Source organism: Polyodon spathula, chromosome 27 (assembly GCF_017654505.1).
Source record: "Polyodon spathula isolate WHYD16114869_AA chromosome 27, ASM1765450v1, whole genome shotgun sequence".
NCBI classification, from domain to species: domain Eukaryota; kingdom Metazoa; phylum Chordata; class Actinopteri; order Acipenseriformes; family Polyodontidae; genus Polyodon; species Polyodon spathula.
The window spans coordinates 2016008-2037265 of record NC_054560.1 but is presented as its reverse complement, the minus strand read 5'-3'; the positions used below and the strand labels follow the sequence as shown (position 1 = coordinate 2037265).

Genomic DNA, 21258 nt, shown 5'->3' with positions numbered 1-21258 from the left:
GCAGCAATGCTTCTCTGTGTTGAGATCCTGCACAGGGCAGCAATGCTTCTCTGTGTTGAGATCCTGCACAGGGCAGCAATGCTTCTCTGTGTTGAGATCCTGCACAGGGCAGCAATGCTTCTCTGTGTTGAGATCCTGCACAGGGCAGCAATGCTTCTCTGTGTTGAGATCCTGCACAGGGCAGCAATGCTTCTCTGTGTTGAGATCCTGCACAGGGCAGCAATGCTTCTCTGTGTTGAGATCCTGCACACAACAGCAAATGCTTCTCTGCGTTGATGCTGGCTGTCTAAATTCAATACAAAACTTTTCAAAGCAGTAGTTCCACTTATAAATCCAGCCACCCTGACTTGTGTGAGGAATGGCCATCTCTTCAAGCACTCCTCAGTTTCCACATTTACAAGCCTCTGTATGCATCTCAAGTACTTTTTGCTCATGAATAAAGTATGTTATATATATATATATATATATATATATATATATATATATATATATATATATATATATATATATATATAGATAGATAGATAGATAGATAGATAGATAGATAGATATTTACACTGTATATATATATATATATATATATATATATATATATATATATATATATATATATATATTTTTTTTTTTTTTCTTTTTTTTCTATTACAGTACTGAGATAGATAGAAAACGTTCATGCATATTTGTTTTTAATCCATTATGTTCAAGATACTACAAAAGGATATTTTGCTGCAAATAAGTACTTCATTTGGCTTTGTGTTAAGTGCATCTTGCAGCGCTTGCACAAATCACACAATTAGGTTGTGCTGTGTGTGTATAATCTTCAAAGTGCTGTCAATTAAAAACAAACTATCGCCTTTTAATCTGTAAACAGGTGAGTTCATGTTGCCGATGTAGATCTGCATTACAAACACTTAAGCAGAACAGTGTGCAACGTCTTGTTATTCTTCGATCTATTGATGTTTAAAAGTTTTTAATTGAGATGAGGAAAAACACACATGATGATAATTTCCCAGTTTAAAACCGACAATTCCTTTTAAATCAAAAGCATTCTGCAGAACCTAATGACATCATTTAAGAGCGTCAACATGTTCAAAGTAAATGTCGGTTCTGTTTTTTTTTTTTTAAATCCTACCTGAAGACGTTACACACTGTTCTTATCCTTATGTGTTTGTAAATGCAGAGCTGCATCCCCATGCAAAACTCACCTGTTTACAGATTAAAAGGCAACAGTTTGTTTTTAATTGATAGCACTTTGGAGATTACACACACATAGCACAACCTAACTGTGTGATTTAAAAGTTTAACTGGCTTTCAGTTGAAATGTGTTGGTTCAGTAAGACCTTAAAAGAAAATTATTCACAACTGCTGCATTCGTCCCATCCCTAATGTGTCTGTGTTTTATATATATAAGTTTATATAAGTTTGTTTCACAGGGTACATCTATAAATGTTCAAGTTTTAAACCTAGTCATTTGTTTTGCATATTTATCTTATTAATTACTCCTTGTTCATTAAAGTTTTTTCTTTTAAAATCCGTGTTGCACATATACCCACGAAATCTCTTTCAAGATGTGATTCAGCAGCCAATGGAAAACAAACGGCATCTAAATCACGTAAGCAGTGAATTTTAATCCAAAGATTATTTGCCTAACTGACGTCCACCCACGCTTTGTACTGCCATGGAGAGCGGCAAAGTCTGCAGAATTCCTAAAGGACTGGGGAGTCCAATCCATTCTCCTGGGTTACAACAGCGTATTATACACACACACACACACACACACACAGGTATATAGTATTGTCTTAAAATTAACAGATTTTTGCAAAACAAAAAAAAAGGCTTTGCCGCCATCAGGTGTCAAATATCCGCAAATCTTGTTAATGTGAAGATCTCAAAATGAAGCTTCTGCATCAGGAACTGGTTTATGAGAAAACGCTCATTTCTAAAATTCCCAAGCAGCTTTGAAAATACTGGAGGAAGAAAGCAGGTAATATCTACTATGGGCTTTCAACCCTACACATTTCTCCCTTTCCATCACCGATCGGCAGATACACTGCTACGCCACGCTCGTTGCTCGTTTTGAGTCTCCAATTCTGAATCTTCTAACGGGCACATTTGGTGCAACCAGCCCCTCATTTTAAACGGTACAGACTGCTGTTCTTGAATTTCTAAAAATCTGTTACGGGGTGTGCAGTGACAATAAAAACATTTAATAAAAGCGCCAGTGTTGCTTCATTGTGATGTTTATTTCCGGTACATCACTCCTGCTTTCTTGGGGGCTGGAAAGGATATTTGTAAAGCACCCTGTCTGCTATAATTGCTGGAGTCGGGTCCTCATCTGGCCTGCTGTGACAGGACGGGGCAGGCGAGCGTTACATTCAGAGAATCGTTGTGCTGGACCAGAGAAGTGTGCTTGTAATGCAGGACCAGCTCTTTCAAGGAGGAGTACAGGTTGTAGGGCTCTGCAAATCCATAGCCAGTGATTGTCTTGTTGATCATGCAGTGTTTGATATCTCCATCCACACTGCGAGGAAAACAGAGACAGAAAGAAAAATCAGTGCTCCGTTATATTTCACCTTCTTGATATTAGAGTTCATATTTCTTTATTTTATTACCGTTGTTTAGCAAGAGAGGTGTAATAAACTACACGAGGGACTGGTAAACCAGTAGACCAGCCTGTTGTGAATCAACATCATCAAGTAGTTTCTATATTCCAGAAAGTCCTTTATCTCCACAAGTATGAATTACTTGTGTCTTTTTAAATTGTGAAAGAGGCCATTTGTCTTTTATCAGGGTTTCGTGGTGTGAACTGGAACAGCAAAAAGTGACAGAATTCTAAACATTTATTTGATCGACAATGCTTTCTTACTGTTCATGGCGCAATTTAATCCAACATTTTGATTAAAAGTGGTTTTCTAAAAAACAACTTTGAGTGGTAGTTTGGATGGATGTTTGGTCTTTACAAAAAAAAAAAAAAAAACAACAACAATTCCATTCATCTCACCCATTTTGCAGTTCCATTAGCTGCACAGGTCACAGATGTGCCGTTGGTAAAGACATGTTTTAGCAGACATGTGTTTTCATTTTAAAACAGACACCTGGTGCCACACTAGATTAACGAAAGTTCAGTTTGCTTGTCTTTCCTTCAAGGAAGTCTGTTTCTGCTTTACTTCCTTGGGAATTTCACCTCAGCAGTGTCTTCTGGGTCATGTTACTGGCTGAAAGCATGTCAGTCAATAGGATAATATCACCCTCCAGATAACTCAGGAAGTGCAACACAGAATAAAAACACGGCTTGCTAACAGATTTCTTTACCCTACTGTAGTACCAGATGTTTTGAAATGAAAATCCATGTTTTCAAAACTGCACATTTGAGACCTACTGCTGAATGGGATGTTCTTGGTGGAGAATATGTATGGAATTATCTTCAGTTACTGTTTGCAGAATAAGGTGGTTTATTAAAAAGAAGGAACCACACTCACACGACAGAACAAGCATAGGAGCCCTTCTGACTGCTCTCGCGGATGAGGAAGGTCCCATCCCGCTTGCCACTCAGCAGCTCCTCCGCGTGGACGCGGTTCATCTTCCCCACGTACCAGGTGTGCTCAGCATGGTGTGGCAGGTCCTCCTCTTCATCCATCATGGAATAGAGGCTGAGGGAGGAGGAGAGCACAGGGTTACTGTGGAATACAGGCTGAGGGAAGAGGAGAGCACAGGGTTACTGTGGAATACAGGGAGGAGGGGAGGAGAGCACAGGGTTACTGTGGAATACAGGCTGAGGGAAGAGGAGAGCACAGGGTTACTGTGGAATACAGGCTGAGGGTTGAGGAGCACAGGGTTACTGTGGAATACAGGCTGAGGGAGGAGCACAGGGTTACTGTGGAATACAGGCTGAGGGAGGAGAGCACAGGGTTACTGTGGAATACAGGCTGAGGGAGGAGGAGAGCACAGGGTTACTGTGGAATACAGGCTGAGGGAGAAGAGAGCACAGGGTTACTGTGGAATACAGGCTGAGGGAGGAGGAGAGCACAGGGTTACTGTGGAATACAGGGCTGAGGGAGGAGAGCACAGGGTTACTGTGGAATACAGGCTGAGGGAGGAGCACATGGTTACTGTGGAATACTGTGGAATACAGGTTACTGAGGAATACAGGCTGAGGGAGGAGCACAGGGTTACTGTGGAATACAGGCTGAGGGAGGAGGAGAGCACAGGGTTACTGTGGAATATAGGCTGAGGGAGAAGAGAGCACAGGGTTACTGTGGAATACAGGCTGACGGAGGAGATAGCACAGGGTTACTGTGGAATATAGGCTGAGGGAGAAGAGAGCCCAGGGTTACTGCAGATAACAATCAGAGCTGCACAGCACCTCTGGCCCTGCTGAAGTGAGGAGAGTACGACAGGGCGGCACAAAAGGAAGTCGAGTATAAGCAGGTTTAGAACAGAAGCACTTTAATACTGAGTTATAAATGCATGAAGCAGGTTACCATGTGAAGCGTCTAAAACACTAGTTAACTGGCATTTCAGACATCTACTAGATAGATGCTAAGATGCCCACTGGCCTCTTCTCGTTCCCAAACTTTTCGGATGTTCTCTTTCTGTACTAAAGCCCAGTTCTGGACAAGGTAATTTTGGACTGTAGTCTACGACCTTGCAAAAGAGGTATTTGTGCACCAAGTCAGAAGTCTTTATAATACTGGGATAGAGGACAATACATGTCCATGTCCATGTATGTGGGAATAGTGTATTTTTACACACATGTGAACAGTTCAGTGTTTTGAACTGTATCTATTATAGACATCTGATGATCTTTCAGCCACTCAGAGCATGCTTTGTGTCCACTGCATTCCACCACACATTACAGGGAAACCCACTTCACGACATTAACTAAACCATATTGCGTTTCTACCATGCTGTATTCAGTGTCGGTATGGTTAATTGCACAGTCAATTTAAAACAGTGGCATCACAACTGGCATCCTGCCCTCATCACTTAACAGTATTCTCTTCATCACCCTTTTCAATGAGCAATCACAGTGAACTAAATAAAGGTTTGTCATGAATACAAATTTAAACTTCTATATTAACAGTACAGCAATATATAATAGAGTTCGAGGACTGCGAGCGCCTGTGTGTGGGTTATATTGACCACTTCTAATCCTGATGACAGTTCCACACAGACAGACACTCGCCATCCCCAAACCTATAATATAACCTATACACCCCTATAGCTATTCTATACTGCATTTTCTTAATTACAACGTTATTGTTAATAAAACTTTAAATACTAAACACAATTTATAAATTGATTCTTTTAAAATAGTATTACTCCTTCCCTCTTTTTGTTACAGTCCATTTCTCTATCTACAGTCTTGAATAGACTTGACTAGGAAAGTCCAAGAGGTTGCTAGGGTAAATAACCGTTGGAGGATTGGTCAGGCTCACAGCTGAGGTCATGCATTGTTTGTGACGTGTTGCAGCCATGTAGCATAGAAAATCTGTGCTCTGATTGGCCAAAAGGACACAGCAGTCAATTATTGATAAACCATTTTTTTCATATAGCATGTTACTATATGAACGAATTTCCTGTTAAATTTAGAAAGTGATCAGAGATGGGCGGCAAAGCTGGCTAATTCTCTACCCAAGAAAATGTACGAATGACCAGTTTTCGTCTGGTTCCTAGTAACTGACTGATCTCAAAGCCTAAAGGATCTCAGTGATGCAGCATCAGCAACATGTAACCCAATCCATACCCTCACCACTCTCTGTGTGAAGGGGCTCCTTCCCCCTGTCCTTAGCCTATCTTTCACTTCATTTCCAGTTGAGACACCTGGGCCTGGTTTCTGTGCCATGCTACTGATTAGAGTGAAGTTTGTTGGTCAAGACCTCAATCAAGTCCCTCAACTCTTCTTCCAGGCTGAATAGATTAATTTCCCTCAATCTATCTCCACAGTCCAATCCTCCAAGCTCTGGGATAAGTTTGCTCTTGGCTGGACTCTCTCCAGGGCCACAATGTCTTTTTAGTCTCCCCAGTGTGTTATACAGCCTCATCATAAATCCATTTGATTTGTACTCTACACTTTGGACAAAATAACTGCAGGCTGTGTTTCTATCAAGAATTAAGCTGTAAAAAAGTATTTCATTACTTACAGAAATCAGATACAATAGATTCATATTAAACCGTAAATTAACCTGTGTATTCTAGTACATTTCCAGTCCGTCACCCGTTTTGTTGTATCTGTCTATTGTTTGAAAGTTGTAATAAAATGTCTTAATATCTCAAATATCTTTGGTCTGACAGCTGGGAAATAGCCAGCATTCTTGAGCATGTTTTTTTTCCCCATGTGTGAACACAGGGTTGTAACTCACTCATCAGCTTCATTCTTGAGCATATTTATTTCCCCATGTGTGAACACAGGGTTGTAACTCACTCATCAGCTTCATTCTTGAGCATATTTATTTCCCCATGTGTGAACACAGGGTTGTAACTCACTCCCCAGCTTCATTCTTGAGCATGTTTTTTATCATGTGTGAACACAGGGTTGCAACTCACTCCTCAGCTTCATTCTTGATCCCCAACCATTCATTGATCTTCCTCTGCCTGGTGCCTTTCTGAGTCAGCCAGCTGGAAAACAGATGCAAATCCAGAAATATTACACAGGGACAAGTTAGCAAGCCTCGAGCAACCATTCACCCAAACACTAAAAAAAGATGTGCTTGTAACGATACAGGCGATTAAGGCTGAGATGATGCATCGATTTATCTATCGTTGACAGCTCAAGCTGTCGTATTGTTTTTGTGTAAAGGGTTTAAGCAAAGGATATTTTTCATTTTTACTAAATGTGGAATCTGCAATTATGTTTTGAATTAAGCACAGAGCTCCTCCGCTTCCCTCAGGTTTGACTCTCTGAATCTGCATGCGATTGAGTTCACCTTCTCCACCCTGCCCCGCCCCCTGTGAGTGTTTACTGATGGGATTGGATCTGTGCAGGAGCCTTCAAAGTAACAGAGCAAGTTAAGAGCGTTGTGTTTGAATTAAATACTGTATCAACCGAGCTACAAATACAGTGCCTTCCGCTGTTTGGCAATTATTTTCTAAAGTAAGACAGCAAGAAAGTAAAGCACAGAAAGTAATGTTTGATCTGAATCACCCAAAGTAAAAATTAAGAAAAACAACCAACCAAAAGTTGTATCTTTGGTCAGAAGTATTAAGCATTGTGAGCAGGTACTCATTCAGTAATGGTGGGCAGATTGTAAGCAAGTGAGTCATCGCTTAAATTTAAAACAAAAACGTGGACACTATAAGGATCCTTAACACAATTAAAATAGAAGCCATGAACAACACTTGTTAGTAAACTGCTGTGGACAGTGCTAACTTTTTTTAATTTTTTTTTTTTCTCTTGATTGGTTTTTACTCTGATTTGTTATGGATTTGAAACAACTTTTTTGGGGGATTCTGCTTTGACCCCCCAACTGGTACAAATCAACACAAATAAGGTTATTAAAAAAAGGGTTATATATTTAAACAGATGTAATCAATGTAATGTGCATAACAGTTTTTGAAGAATGACAGCAATGTTACACAGTAATCCACTGCTCCACATCTATTACTGCTGGGGTTTTTTGTGCGTTTTTTTATTTTTTTACCCATTTATAATGTCGATATATCGATGCATCAGCATTACAAATTGTTAAACTGTTAGTCAGGGGGCTGACTTTACCGTGTTTATACAACAAACTGCTCTGAAAAGGGTTCTTTTTACGACTCCGGGTGCAATTTGCACCAGAGAATCACAGCTAGTATCTGGAACCGTTATGTCTTCGGAAACCAAAAAGTCATCCCAATATATAAGGCATCTTGTGATACTCATCCTTTCCTATTATTGAAGCTAGGACTGGGCTCATGTCTCGTGTTCTCACTGTCGGATGAGAAGACGCTGGAGATGCTTACACTAGGTACTGGTCTCTGATTTTGCGCAGCTGCATCAGGTCTGGTTTCAGGCTGTTCATTCTCTTATCGATCTCACGGTTTTCGGCTGCCTGTTTCTTCAGATCCAGCTCCAGCTTCATCTTGCTGTCGTGGATCTCAGTGACACGAGACTTCAGCTTCTCCGAGTTACTCAGGATCCTGACGGAGGGAAACAGGTTCCACAAGACTTTATATTTACTGATAAAAAGAAATACAGATTTTCTTTTTATTTGCTTTTATTTTTTATTTACAGCGCCCAATTACCTCTGGATCTCAGGGCAGGAGAGCTCTGCTCAGCCCCTCATTACCTCTGGATCTCAGGGCAGGAGAGCTCTGCTCAGCCCATCATTACCTCTGGATCTCAGGGCAGGAGAGCTCTGCTCAGCCCCTCATTACCTCTGGATCTCAGGGCAGGAGAGCTCTGCTCAGCCCATCATTACCTCTGGATCTCAGGGCAGGAGAGCTCTGCTCAGCCCCTCATTACCTCTGGATCTCAGGGCAGGAGAGCTCTGCTCAGCACCTCATTACCTCTGGATCTCCTTATCGTTGCCCTCACGTCTGAACTTCTCAATGTACTCCTTGCTGTACCTCTCCTGGGTCTGACACTGCTCTTCGAAGATCTTGATGGTTTCATTGAATGCTTCGATCGCTGTTCTTTTCATCTGCAGCTCCTGGCAGTAAACAATGAAGGGAGACTGAATTTTTATGGATTCTCCAAATCTTTTGGCTAACATTACTGAACTGAGTGCTTAGCCAGCACACACACTGGTTATCTGTGTGGTCTCTGGGTTTACACAATGTCTCTTTCTAGTGCCTGTATGGGCTGATTGTTGATCACTCCCACAGCACAGTTAGATTATTCAGTCTCTGTGTTTTCATTGCTTTGAAGAGAACTGGCATAATACACAGCGCTGTATCAAAGTACAGTCATTAAGAATTTACTAAAGCTAAAGCACATTTATGCCAGCCTCTTTTTTTCAACACAGATATTAAAAGCATACTTAGTCTTCAAAATTTTCCTAGCACCTTTTAAACATCACTTCAGAGGTACTCGGCAAAAACAGGGCCAATAAGTAGAGTTTTCTGCTGAGATCATTACTTGCCATGCTTATTAACTATACCATCAACTGGGTCAGACACCAATGCCCTAAACAGAGTCTCACACGCAGTGTTAGATATTTGATGATCCTAACTACTTACTGCAAGAATAAGAAATGACACAAAAGTTGTGTGCAGTTCAATCTGAATTAAAGGAATGCTTAAAGATCAGCCTTCACATGAATGGATTCCAGATGAACACAAATGAAGACATTGACTTCCTCGAGTGGAACTTGAGTGGTAGTGGTTTCCAGCCTGCCCATGTGGTGGGGTGCAGGGCAGGAGCATACCTGGGAAGTACGGGTGTACTCCTCATACAGAATGTCGTACTCCTTGCTCTTCTCCTGGTACTGCTGGTGGTACACTTTGAGCTGCTCTCCCACGGCTTCAATGCTGTCCTCTTTCACCACCTGATCCTGCATAAAAACAAGCATGTCATTTCGATACATCTCCTCCGCCAAGGTCGATCACACACACACAGACTGACACTGACACACACACACACAGACTGACACTGACACACACACACACAGACTGACACTGACACACACTGACACACACACAGACTGACACTGACACACACTGACACACACACTGACTGACACACACACACTGACACACACACACACACACACACACACACACTGACACACACACACACACACACACACACACACACACACACACACACACACACACACACACACACACACACACACACACACACACACTGACACTGACACACACACACACACTGTGACTGTGTGTGTGTCCGTGACTGACACAGACTGTGTGTGTGTGTCTGACTTGCACTGACTGTGTGTACTGACTGTGTGTGTGACTGACGGACTGACACACACACAACACACACACACACACACACACACACACACACACACACACACACACACACACACACACACACACACACACACACACACACACTGACACTGACACACACACACACACCACACTGACACACACACACACATGACACACACACACACACACACACACTGACACTGACACACACACACACACTGACACTGACACACACACACACACACACACACACACACACACACACACACACACACACTGACACACACTGACACTGACACTGACACACACACACACACACTGACACTGACACACACACACTGACACACACACACACACACACTGACACTGACACACACACACTGACACACACACACACACACACACACACACACACACACACACACACACACACACATGAACACACTGACTGACACCTGACTGTGTCTGTGTGGCACACACACACACACACACTGACACACACACACACTGACACTGACACACACACACACACACACACACACACACACACACTGACACACACAGCGACACTGACACACACACACACACACACACAGACTGACACTGACACACACACACACACACACACACTGACACACACACACACACACACACACACACACTGACACACACACACACTGACACACACTCACTGACACTGACACACACACACACACACTGACACTGACACTGACACACACACACACAGACTGACACTGACACTGACACACACACACACTGTGACTGTGAACACAGTCACGTGTGTGGCTGGACTGAGAGTCTTGATTTAATCAGATATATCCATCTTTACACATATTTTTTTGTCTACGTAGACTAATTTGGGTTTACATGCCAGTCAAAATATAAAACTTATTCCTTAGGTTAATCTACACGTTCACAGTACTTTTTCATCTTGTCCATACCTTATTCGGAGGGTAACGTATCCACAAAACCTAGGGTAAGGACCAAAATTGAGCTGATTCCACGTGGGCTAAAAACAAATGAACATTTTTGTTGATCAATCTTTTTGGACCTTACACACAACAAGTGTCATGAAAAAGTAGACAGGTATGGGAATAAGCCTCCCATTGCATAGGTGTTTGATCCATTCCCTGATACACCTACATCCTACGTTATTTACATATTTAACCAAGGTTTTAACCTTATTTTCTTTATTAGCACTAGCAAGATCAGTGGAACTTTCTTCCATTGTAGATATGCTGGTTCTTTGATTGGATTCATACTTGATTTCTAATAAGTACAGTGAAAGTTTGGGTTTATGCTGCTTCTTGGTATGAAACCCCTCTCTGTGCAACAGCGTGGTTTCACTCTGAAAGACAGTGCCAGCAAGCAGTACTTTATCTACAAATCAAATACTCTAGTCGAACCCTAAGAACATAGCCTTGTGTTAGAAAGCTAATCCGGAACAAAAGAACCAGACTCTCAGCATAGCAAGAGGGGAGCTCAAGTAATGTTAATAAAGCTAAGAGCTAAGAATAGGGAGAACACAGGCTGGCAGCCCTTCTATGAAGCTGGCGTGCTTGTATTGGGAGTTCCGGCCCAGGTGTGCCCCCTGGTTACCTGCTGGTACTTGGAGACAGGGCACAGCAGTCGGGTGTCCAGTTTAGCGTTGTACTGTGCCAGGGACTCGTGCCGGTAGTGATTGATTAACTCCACCACAGACAGGAAGCTCAGGGGCTCCGAGAAACCGTACTTGTTGTCCCGATGGAAAATCTTTATCAGCTTGTTGTTGCCTCCTTTCCTAGAAATTTCAAAGAGAAAAAAAAAATAAAATAATCTTACTATCAAATGTTTTTCTGTACCATGGGAATCGATCAGTGTTTATGCAGACATTCAGAACAGTAAATGGAAAGTGATCACATCACGTGATAAAGCCTATGAAACACTAACACACTCTACTATACCACCGTAGACTAGGGTCCTGCATAAGCAGCAAGGAGGATGCCTGGGTCTGACAAGTCTCCTCTGTGATGCAGTGTACTGGTGCTCTGCAGGCTCCTCTGTGATGCAGTGTACTGGTGCTCTGCAGGCTCCTCTGTGATGCAGTGTACTGGTGCTCTGCAGGCTCCTCTGTGATGCGGTGTACTGGTGCTCTGCAGGCTCCTCTGTGATGCGGTGTACTGGTGCTCTGCAGGCTCCTCTGTGATGCAGTGTACTGGTGCTCTGCAGGCTCCTCTGTGATGCAGTGCACTGGTGCTCTGCAGGCTCCTCTGTGATGCGGTGTACTGGTATTCTGCAGGGTGCCGCTGTGTCACACTTGCCTGAGGGTCAGAGTGTACTCTCCCTGAATTTTACTGGACGCGTCTCGCACCAGGAACGTCCCATCCAGTGTGTCCCTCATCTTTTCGTTCACCTCCTCTCTGAGGACGGAAAGCAGGAGCGATTACACAAACAGATACACACTGCCTGGCCACTTTATTAGGACCTGTACATGAAGACATTAACAGGCTGACAAAAGCATTGCTCAAGTTCATCCCAAACATGCTCAATTGGATTGAGATTCAGTGGTGGCCTGGAAGAGGCTTTCATATGTGCACAATTCTGGCCCGATGGAAGGGTGCTCCATCGCCACTCAAGTAGCCATCAGCATCGGGGCCGGGTGGACTTAATTTGCAACAATGCTGAATTAAACCAAGGCTTGCGAAGTAATGAAGAGACCCAAGGCATCCCAGGAGAGCATGGCAATTCATGCAGTATAAAACAGGGGATGGCGAATCTGCCATCACCTCTGCCAGCTGATACTTTGCACATCCACTGTTAGTGGAAGCTTGCAGGCCCACTGAAGCTGCTTACCTTGAGATCTCTCCCCAGTACCACTCAGCATCGCTCAGAGACATGCTGTTTCCATTGGCCAGGCTATTTGGGGCAGCCTTGGGCTTGGGTGGTTTCGGAGGAAGAGCTATAAAAAGGGGAAAATAAATCCTCATCACCTGACTGTTCACACACTGCAACTCTAGACACATTCCCAAACAGTCTCTTTCCTTGTGGGATTGCAAAACAAGTTTGAAAAAACAGCAAGCCATTTTCTGTATGTAACAAGCTATTTGACACAGTCTCATTGAGAAACAACTGTCATGCATCATTCATATCTATTGACACCAACTTGCAAAATTCATTTAGCACGAATAACTCTTCCATACCTGTGGGTATGCCACGAATGGCAGAATAACTTTACAATAATCACAGAACTACATTACCATTCATGCAGTATTTCTGGTTATAAAACAAGTACAATGTATGAGAGGTAGCAAAGAACAGTCGACTGGTAAAATGACAGACGACCAACACCATGCCAGAGGATTGGGAAATAATTGTGAAGCGGTTTCAGATGGATGGCAGTGCACTTGAAGTCCAGCAACATATAAATGCTATTTTAAAATCTACAGCACAAACAGCAAAGTGTTACGGAACAGTACTAGAGCACCAGACGTTATTACATACGTGATTTAAAAAAGAAAAAAAAAAAACTGACTAGGTCACCCTAATTATTCATTGTTCTACCTGTATAAAGTATGGAAACATAGGTATTTTAACCCTAGATGAAACTTGAGAAATTTATACTGTGCATCTGCTTAAGACTGCGGTTAGTGTTCAGTGTTGAGAAGCATTTTCTGAGTCCTGCATACCTGGAGGCACTTGTTCGGGCTCCAGGGTCCTGTTCAAAAGCAGCTTCTCCAGGATGAGCACAGGAAGATCCAGACTCACATCGCAGCTGAGAACGACAAGAGAGGTATCCATTCACGTCAGGACCGGACTGCACCTATCTGTGATCCACGGGCCACTCAAAACCAGCAAGCTACACATCTGATGTTTGCAATCACATAAATACTGTTTGTTTATTAAGTCTGTGTTAAGGTGCTTCCACCCGAGTTCACAAGCTGCTCTTTAGTTTTAGCTGTCTCACAGATGTATGTAAATATTTTCTGAAGCCACCCTTATAAAAGTCTCCGATAGTAAAAGCACAGCAAAGCACAATAAAGAAGTCAAAGCACTGTTAAAGCAAAGGTAAGTATTGCAAAAAGCACAGGGGAGGTTAAAGCATATTAACTATGACAAATTGAGAGTATAACCAAGGCAAACCAGTGGGGAAACTGCAACATTGCTGTGGGAAATGTCTCAGGGTTCTTATAGCTCTAATGAAACTGTATGAAACAGAAACACTGTGCAACGCTTCACAAAGTAGACCACAGCCCTTTCTAAATCCGATGAGATTTATAACTGCACTGTTGGAGCATCGCAAAAACTGCAGGGTACATGGAGGATGACATGCAAAGGAAAATGTCTGACTGAGGCTCTCTGTGATGCACCATTTGGCCACCAGAGGGGTGTAGAATAATATCAACATTTAATTAGAAAACAATGCAAAACGACAATATTACACAAATTATGAATCACACTGTTTATTGGAAACCACCTATAAATGCTATAGTTTAAATGTTATCCAAGTGTTAATTATGGCTGAACGTTTAACCATGCAGACAAAACACAGGTGTCAGCCTTAGTGTTTACACAGCAGTGCACAGTTCTATTGCTTCAGTGTCTTTTCCATATCCAATGAAATGCTGCACGCATACAGTCTTGTGCACATATTGCAGTCATGAAAAGGGATGGAGAGCTACTTGTAATGGCTTTTCAGATTGGCTGCAAACATTCCCAGTATGTTCAAGGAAATTAAACAGGAAATTAAGCAGGAACTCACAATACTTCCATGAACTGCACTGTATATTGCTTTAATAACGAAAGATTGCAATCGTCCAACACAAAATTCAAAAGTATCCCAGACTCACCCTGCGTTTGGAAGCCTGACGAGCAGGGGTCCGAAAAGCTCTCCCAACGATCGTGGACTCTGCTCCCAGCGCTGTCCCAGTTTTGAGAAGTGCCGCAGCAGGTATTGGAGTGTGAGGGAGTTCTGGAGAGGGACCGGAGGAGACTCGAGAATGCTCAGCAGCCGTGTGTAGCTTTCCTTGGGAGACGCTTCTACTGAAACAAGGGAGAGAAGAGAGCGCTGTGGTCAGATTATTGGACTGTGAGTCTTGCTACAGATGTCAGAGAAATGTTTTGCAGTTTCTGGGCAAGCCTGAGCAAGCCGGCATTGAGGCTAGTATTAAAATGACCTTGAGGGGTTAGCAACAGTTATTTATGAAATATAACGCTGTTGATATCACATCAAAAGGGCTGAGCAAATAGGATGATGGCAATAAGCAAATAAGCATAAAACACTGAAGTGCTGATAAACCAACATGCCTGTTTAGTGGTGGAACTTGAGCTCACACTAGATACATTGATTACAATAGTGTTCATTAATACAATGCGTTTTCAATATGCAGCCAACTGTACTGTGCATGAACATAAGGAAAGCTGTAAGTATACACATTGCAGAATTCTGTAGACTACTCTTGTACTACTGTGAATAGTTCGTAACACCTCAATTCTGTACAGCAAGAAAACCTTCTAATGATATGCTTGTCCCGAGTGATATTAAGTGGGGTGGAAATTAAATTTTAAAATGGTTAAGAACCTATATATCTACACCATATATGGTTAAAATAAAGGCATAACTAATTTTCTGTTTTTAGAGAGAAACACACACCCAAAACCCACAGATGTATTTACTACTTAAGTTACACAGAGCTAACAAAATAGTGAATCTTATCTAATACGTATTACCCTCACTTTGTATACCTGTGTATCTGATTTGATTTATGATGGTATTTTTTTCATCTAATTTAGAAAAAAATAAAACATTCCTGTGCTCTTTTCCATTCTGCACTTGACTTGCATGTATTCCTACAGCTGGTAAAATGTGTGCCTCTCCCCAGTGTGTAGAGACTGTGTAGTGGGCTGGGTGCTCCTCCAGCCTCTCCCCAGTGTGTAGAGGGCTGGGTGCTCCTCCAGCCTCTCCCCAGTTTGTAGAGACTGTGTAGCGGCCTGGGTGCTCCTCCAGCCTCTCTCCAGTGTGTACAGACTGTGTAGTGGGCTGGGTGCTCCTCCAGCCTCTCCCCAGTGTGTAGAGACTGTGTAGTGGGCTGGGTGCTGCTCCAGCCTCTCTCCAGTGTGTACAGACTGTGTAGTGGGCTGGGTGCTCCTCCAGCCTCTCCCCAGTGTGTAGAGACTGTGTAGTGGGCTGGGTGCTCCTCCAGCCTCTCTCCAGTGTGTACAGACTGTGTAGTGGGCTGGGTGCTCCTCCAGCCTCTCCCCAGTGTGTAGAGACTGTGTAGTGGGCTGGGTGCTGCTCCAGCCTCTCCCCAGTGTGTAGAGATGTGTTATGGGCTGGGTGCTTCTCTACTCACCGTTGCTTTGCAGAGCGCTCTGCAACTCAGTGTAGACAGAGCTGGGAATCACTGGGGAGGGCAGGTCCTGCAGGTAAGATCTCAGAGCCTCCGACACAGCGAGGACATCACACTGCTCCAGGTCCAGCACAGTCAGGTCTGTCCAAGGAACAACAAGACTGTCAGAGCACCACAGGAATTGAATGCACAAAGGTTTAATGCATGGGGACTGCAGACAGTAACCTTACTACTGAACACAGGTTTGGCTTTACAGAAACAAACGCATCAGGACTGTAAAAAAGTAGCCTGTACTGTGTTGTGGCCTTTCTATTAGTTTTACTGTACTAGCTTTTGCCATCAATTCTCACAGCAGAACCTTTAAGCATACCTGCAGACATAGTGTTTGTGTAAGCCCTGGTATACAAGACCCCTACAGCAGGGGTTCTCAAACTTTTTCTTGTGGGACCCCCTTTGGAAATGTTTCAGGCTGCGACGACTCCTCACCTCACCCCGCGGTGTGATATCATATGAAATTACTGTACATCAGTGAAGCTCCATTAAATTAAATGGAGGAAAACCACACACACACACACACACACACACACACACACACACACACACACACACACACACACACACACACACACACACACACACACACACACACACACACACACACACACACACACACACACACACACACACACACACACACACACACACACACACACACACACACACACACACACACACACACACACACACACACAGGTGTCCCTTCCTGCAATTTAGCAAATTCTGAAGTGCCTTGAACCCCCATAACCCTGGGCACTTTTTGTCCCTAGAGGAAAGCGTTTCCGTTAATGCTAGAGAAAGGTGGTTGATACCACCTATGAGCCAGCAGCTGGCTGTGCTTGTTTTCATTTGCAGTGTTGTGAAAGCATGGGTACTGTAGGGTGTGCGTGTTGGAATGGAGAATGTGGCTTGTATGATTGATTCTATACCAGCAGCAGCTGACGCATCCATGCAAGCTAGGACTTGCTTGATATCTTAGCATGTACTGAAGGCACGCACACACATTTATATAAGAATGACTAAACTGTCTAGGTGGCGCGGAGGGCTTATTCACTACCTTCTCATGGTTTTACTCTAAGTCCTGGATATAAGTCACAACCCAGCACATAACAGCTATCTTGACAACATGAACAGTCAAATCACACTGTTCCAAACTATACTGTTAAGCAGATGCAGGGATGTCCCCAGGCCTCCCCTGCCAGTCTGACAGATGCTACTGTGCCTTAAACAATAAGGATTGATTGCACTTCTAGCACACTAGATTACTTGCACGTTGCTGGGTCAGCACAAAGGAATATCCCCTAGAAAGCGTCCTGAGGGCATCAGATGATTATTAATGGTTAGGTTTAGGGTTAGGTATTGGGTTTGAGGTTAGGTTTTAGTGCAGGGGTTGCTTAAGGTTAGAGTTGGGGTTGGGGTTGGGGCAGGGTGGCTTGATTTCGTAGAGTTGCCGAGCTCTGAAAGTGAAAAGTGGGAGTGTTTGGAAAATGCCCTCGAATCACCCGATACCCTCAGGACACTTTCTAGGGGATATTCCTTACGTTGCATTGCCGGCTGAAAAAAAAATCTTGGAACTACATGACAGCAGTCCTGACACAACATTTAACCAATCAGAGAGTAGAAGGGGCGGGTTTTCTAAGCACTTAAGAGGCTAAAACGTTAAAAATGACTGCTAAAAAAATGTGCCAATTATTTTCAAAGCAAAAATAGTGACAATGAATGTTGGATTTTCAAAAAAAAATCGGCTATCGGCACAATCCACTGCCTAACACTATATTTGCACCGGCTACTTTATTAAAAAATATAAGATTACATTTGGTCATTATCATTAAGTCTGTATTATTGTACATATAGTACATAAGCTATACATATGCACCAAAAAAATATATAAAAAAGTGTATCCTTTTGTTGTGATATCGTAAAAATATGTACCCATGTGCTTGTGAGAGATATTGGGGGTTCATGTATAGAAGCTGTACACCTTTAAGAAGAAAGGCTTGATAGGATATCAGCTGAACACTTGCCAGTTGACATACAAATGCTTAAGTGCAGAGGTGCTGGATTATTACACTGCGGTTCCATGCAGCAGTTACGATGATGACCAAACGTGTGCGAGTACTGTTGTGTTAAAATGAACTGCTGCACTCAAAAAATGTACAACAGCGAAAAACAAAAAGAGACGTGCATTAACAAAATACCCTGAAAACTTAAAAGAAAACAATTTCAAAGAAGCAATGAGCTCAATAATTAAGCTAAAAAGGAAGTGAAAAGGTTCCTACATTATCTTTCCCCAGTCAAATCGTAGCATGCCTAAATAAGCACAATAATTTACCATCATAAAACACTAATGAAAAAGAAAATGTAGAACATAAAAAAAGCACAACCAGATCTAGTCAACGAAAGACAACACATTATTCAAATTCTTTGTTGTATTATACATTTAAGGGAGGGAGAGTTCATTTTATAATGTTCTGCCGCCCGGCTGAACAGAATTCCTGGAGAGAATCCTCAGATCACACTGCTGGGGTGAAATAACCAAGGAAGTAAAGCAGGAAGAGACTTTCAGGAAGGCAAGGCGAGCAAACCGAGTATTTTCTTTAAGCTGGTGTAGAACCAGGGGTTTTAAAAGGAAAGTAAATATTTGCAATGACATGTGCTTCTTTCAAAACTGTACATGCGAGTGCAGCACCACGTACACAGCTATGGCTCCATAAGTCGAATGAAACCTGCTGAATAATGTTACGCTAACATACTGAATTACCGATTTGGAGTTTTCCATGTACTTACCAAACCAAACACTTTGAAATGTAACACGAAATACTATTATGGTTTCCGGTAGACTGCTCGATATCATTTTGGAGTTTCTTTGATTACATGATGTTAAATAAAAGATTCCAATTATGTTCATGTAATTTTTAATGTCTCAACCCTCACATTCCAGGTGATGCTAAACTTTTGGCCCTAGCTTTAAGTGTATCTGGCGCTGTGATCTTTTGAGCGGATGACTTTTGATCAGAGTCGCTCTGATTGTTGACCCTTTGCACACTCTGGAAGTGCAGCAGTTTTACCCCTTCTTTCAGATCTCACACACACAATGGGTGGAGGAGTCATCTGAATGGCTTTCTAGACACCCCTTACTATTGTATTGTGTTTGCAATCATTCTGAGTCGTTGTAGGTCATCATTTCTCTCTAAATTTTGCCTGGCTTGAGAAATAGTCAAGAAATAAAGTCACTGACAAACTGTTCGACTTGGGAATCAGTGTAGAGCGCGAGGGGGGAGTGGGAATCGATGTAGAGCGCGAGGGGGGAGTGGGAATCGGTGCAGAGCGCGAGGGGGGAGTGGGAATCGATGTAGAGCGCGAGGGGGGAGTGGGAATCGGTGCAGAGCGCGAGGGGGGAGTGGGAATCGATGTAGAGCGCGAGGGGGGAGTGGGAATCGATGTAGAGCGCGAGGGGGGAGTGGGAATCGATGTAGAGCGCGAGGGGGGAGTGGGAATCGGTGCAGAGCGCGAGGGGGGAGTGGGAATCGATGTAGAGCGCGAGAGCGCGAGGGGGGAGTGGGAATCGGTGCAGAGCGCGAGGGGGGAGTGGGAATCGGTGCAGAGCGCGAGGGGGGAGTGGGAATCGGTGCAGAGCGCGAGGGGGGAGTGGGAATCGATGTAGAGCGCGAGGGGGGAGTGGGAATCGATGTGAGCGCGAGGGGGGAGTGGGAATCGCGAGCGCGAGGGGGGAGTGGGAATCGGTGCAGAGCGCGAGGGGGGAGTGGGAATCGGTGCAGAGCGCGAGGGGGGAGTGGGGGGAATTATATGGAGAATGTGAGTATCTGTGGAGCCCTGTTAGAAATGCTTTTAATATTGCAGCGTACAGCTTTAACTTTTGTCACAGTGCTATTGCTGCATTAATCTCCTCCATCTGCCGCAACTGGGATTTCCTTTGCAAACTCGTTCTTACCGGTTCTCAGGGACTGTGTGTTTTCAGAGCCAGCGAGGGAGCCAGGTGTCCTGTACAGAGTCTCACTGTCCAAACCTGCAGCCAGTGAAACAATGATTACAGCAAATCCACACAAAGACCAAGACAAGCTTTAAAACCACTGGTTAGGAATAATACACACATTCATAAACATATAAACTTGGCTATGAAGCAGTGGCAAACCAATCTAACCAGCAGAATCACCCTGTCCTGCATTTCCAAAGACATCAGACTTCTGGTTATGAGATTGCTGTCGGAACAGATTTTCATTTTATTTTCAGTTTACATTTTTTATAAAAAAAAAAAAAAAAAAAACCTGGCAATTTATCAGTGTTTGTAAAAAAAAAAAAAAAAAAGAAAAAAACTAAAAACAGTGAAAATAATGAATTTCACAGTTTATCCAGAGGATGGTCGCAAAGGCAGCTCACCTGCTTTTGAATGCAGACTGTGAAGCTGGTGAAGTTAAACTGCATCAGTGCTTCAGTATGTCAAACTGACAGACCCCTATTGCACTAAAACAATTTCCCACAATTTTGCTTGTTTGTGTTATTATCTTAGTTATAGTTTCACTTTATTTTTAAAACTGTTCCCGTGTGGTTTTTGCAAACCTTCTCAAATAGTGGTTTGTTTGTTTATTTTTTGGTAAGTCTGTTCTGGTTGCAGTAATGTATGCAGCATAAGGGTGTTTATATCTTAACACTGACTTATCACATAAACACAAGACCTGAGTAACAGCACTACAAACCACACAGCTGCAACAGCTCTTTGTGTAAAACGATCAGTGTGCAGCATCTGATTGTCTATGTAAAACACTGAATATGAAATTAACTGGGCTACAGAGTAGTGTCCTGCATAGAACACTGCGCTAGAGTTTAAAGTCAAAAGTATTAAACGTGATCGCAAACATCTTCAAAATGTAGGGGCACTGTATAAAACAAGAGGGAGGCTTTTCAAAGCTTTGAAAACTGCCTTCAATAAACCACTACCTGTTGTGTTTTTTTT

General features: G+C 43.0%; 1 protein-coding gene across 3 annotated transcripts in view; it reads right to left on the bottom strand.

Moving 5' to 3' along the window:
* Positions 1 to 1259: 1259 nt before the first annotated feature.
* Positions 1260 to 21258, bottom strand: part of LOC121301490 (phosphatidylinositol 3-kinase regulatory subunit gamma-like) — a 45572-nt gene continuing 25573 nt past the window's right edge. For 2 of the 3 annotated variants that reach the window (XM_041230946.1, XM_041230948.1), the window contains exons 4-16: positions 20239 to 20313; positions 16233 to 16370; positions 14730 to 14922; positions 13569 to 13654; positions 12736 to 12841; positions 12204 to 12302; positions 11503 to 11683; positions 9351 to 9476; positions 8491 to 8633; positions 7945 to 8121; positions 6547 to 6618; positions 3480 to 3650; positions 1260 to 2521 (exon numbers count right to left, since the gene is read on the bottom strand). In XM_041230946.1, the coding sequence (XP_041086880.1) occupies positions 2332 to 2521; positions 3480 to 3650; positions 6547 to 6618; positions 7945 to 8121; positions 8491 to 8633; positions 9351 to 9476; positions 11503 to 11683; positions 12204 to 12302; positions 12736 to 12841; positions 13569 to 13654; positions 14730 to 14922; positions 16233 to 16370; positions 20239 to 20313 (1757 nt within the window). In that variant the 3' untranslated portion in view covers positions 1260 to 2331. The remainder of the gene's footprint in view (positions 2522 to 3479; positions 3651 to 6546; positions 6619 to 7944; positions 8122 to 8490; positions 8634 to 9350; positions 9477 to 11502; positions 11684 to 12203; positions 12303 to 12735; positions 12842 to 13568; positions 13655 to 14729; positions 14923 to 16232; positions 16371 to 20238; positions 20314 to 21258) is intronic. The other variant, XM_041230947.1, reaches the window with a different exon arrangement.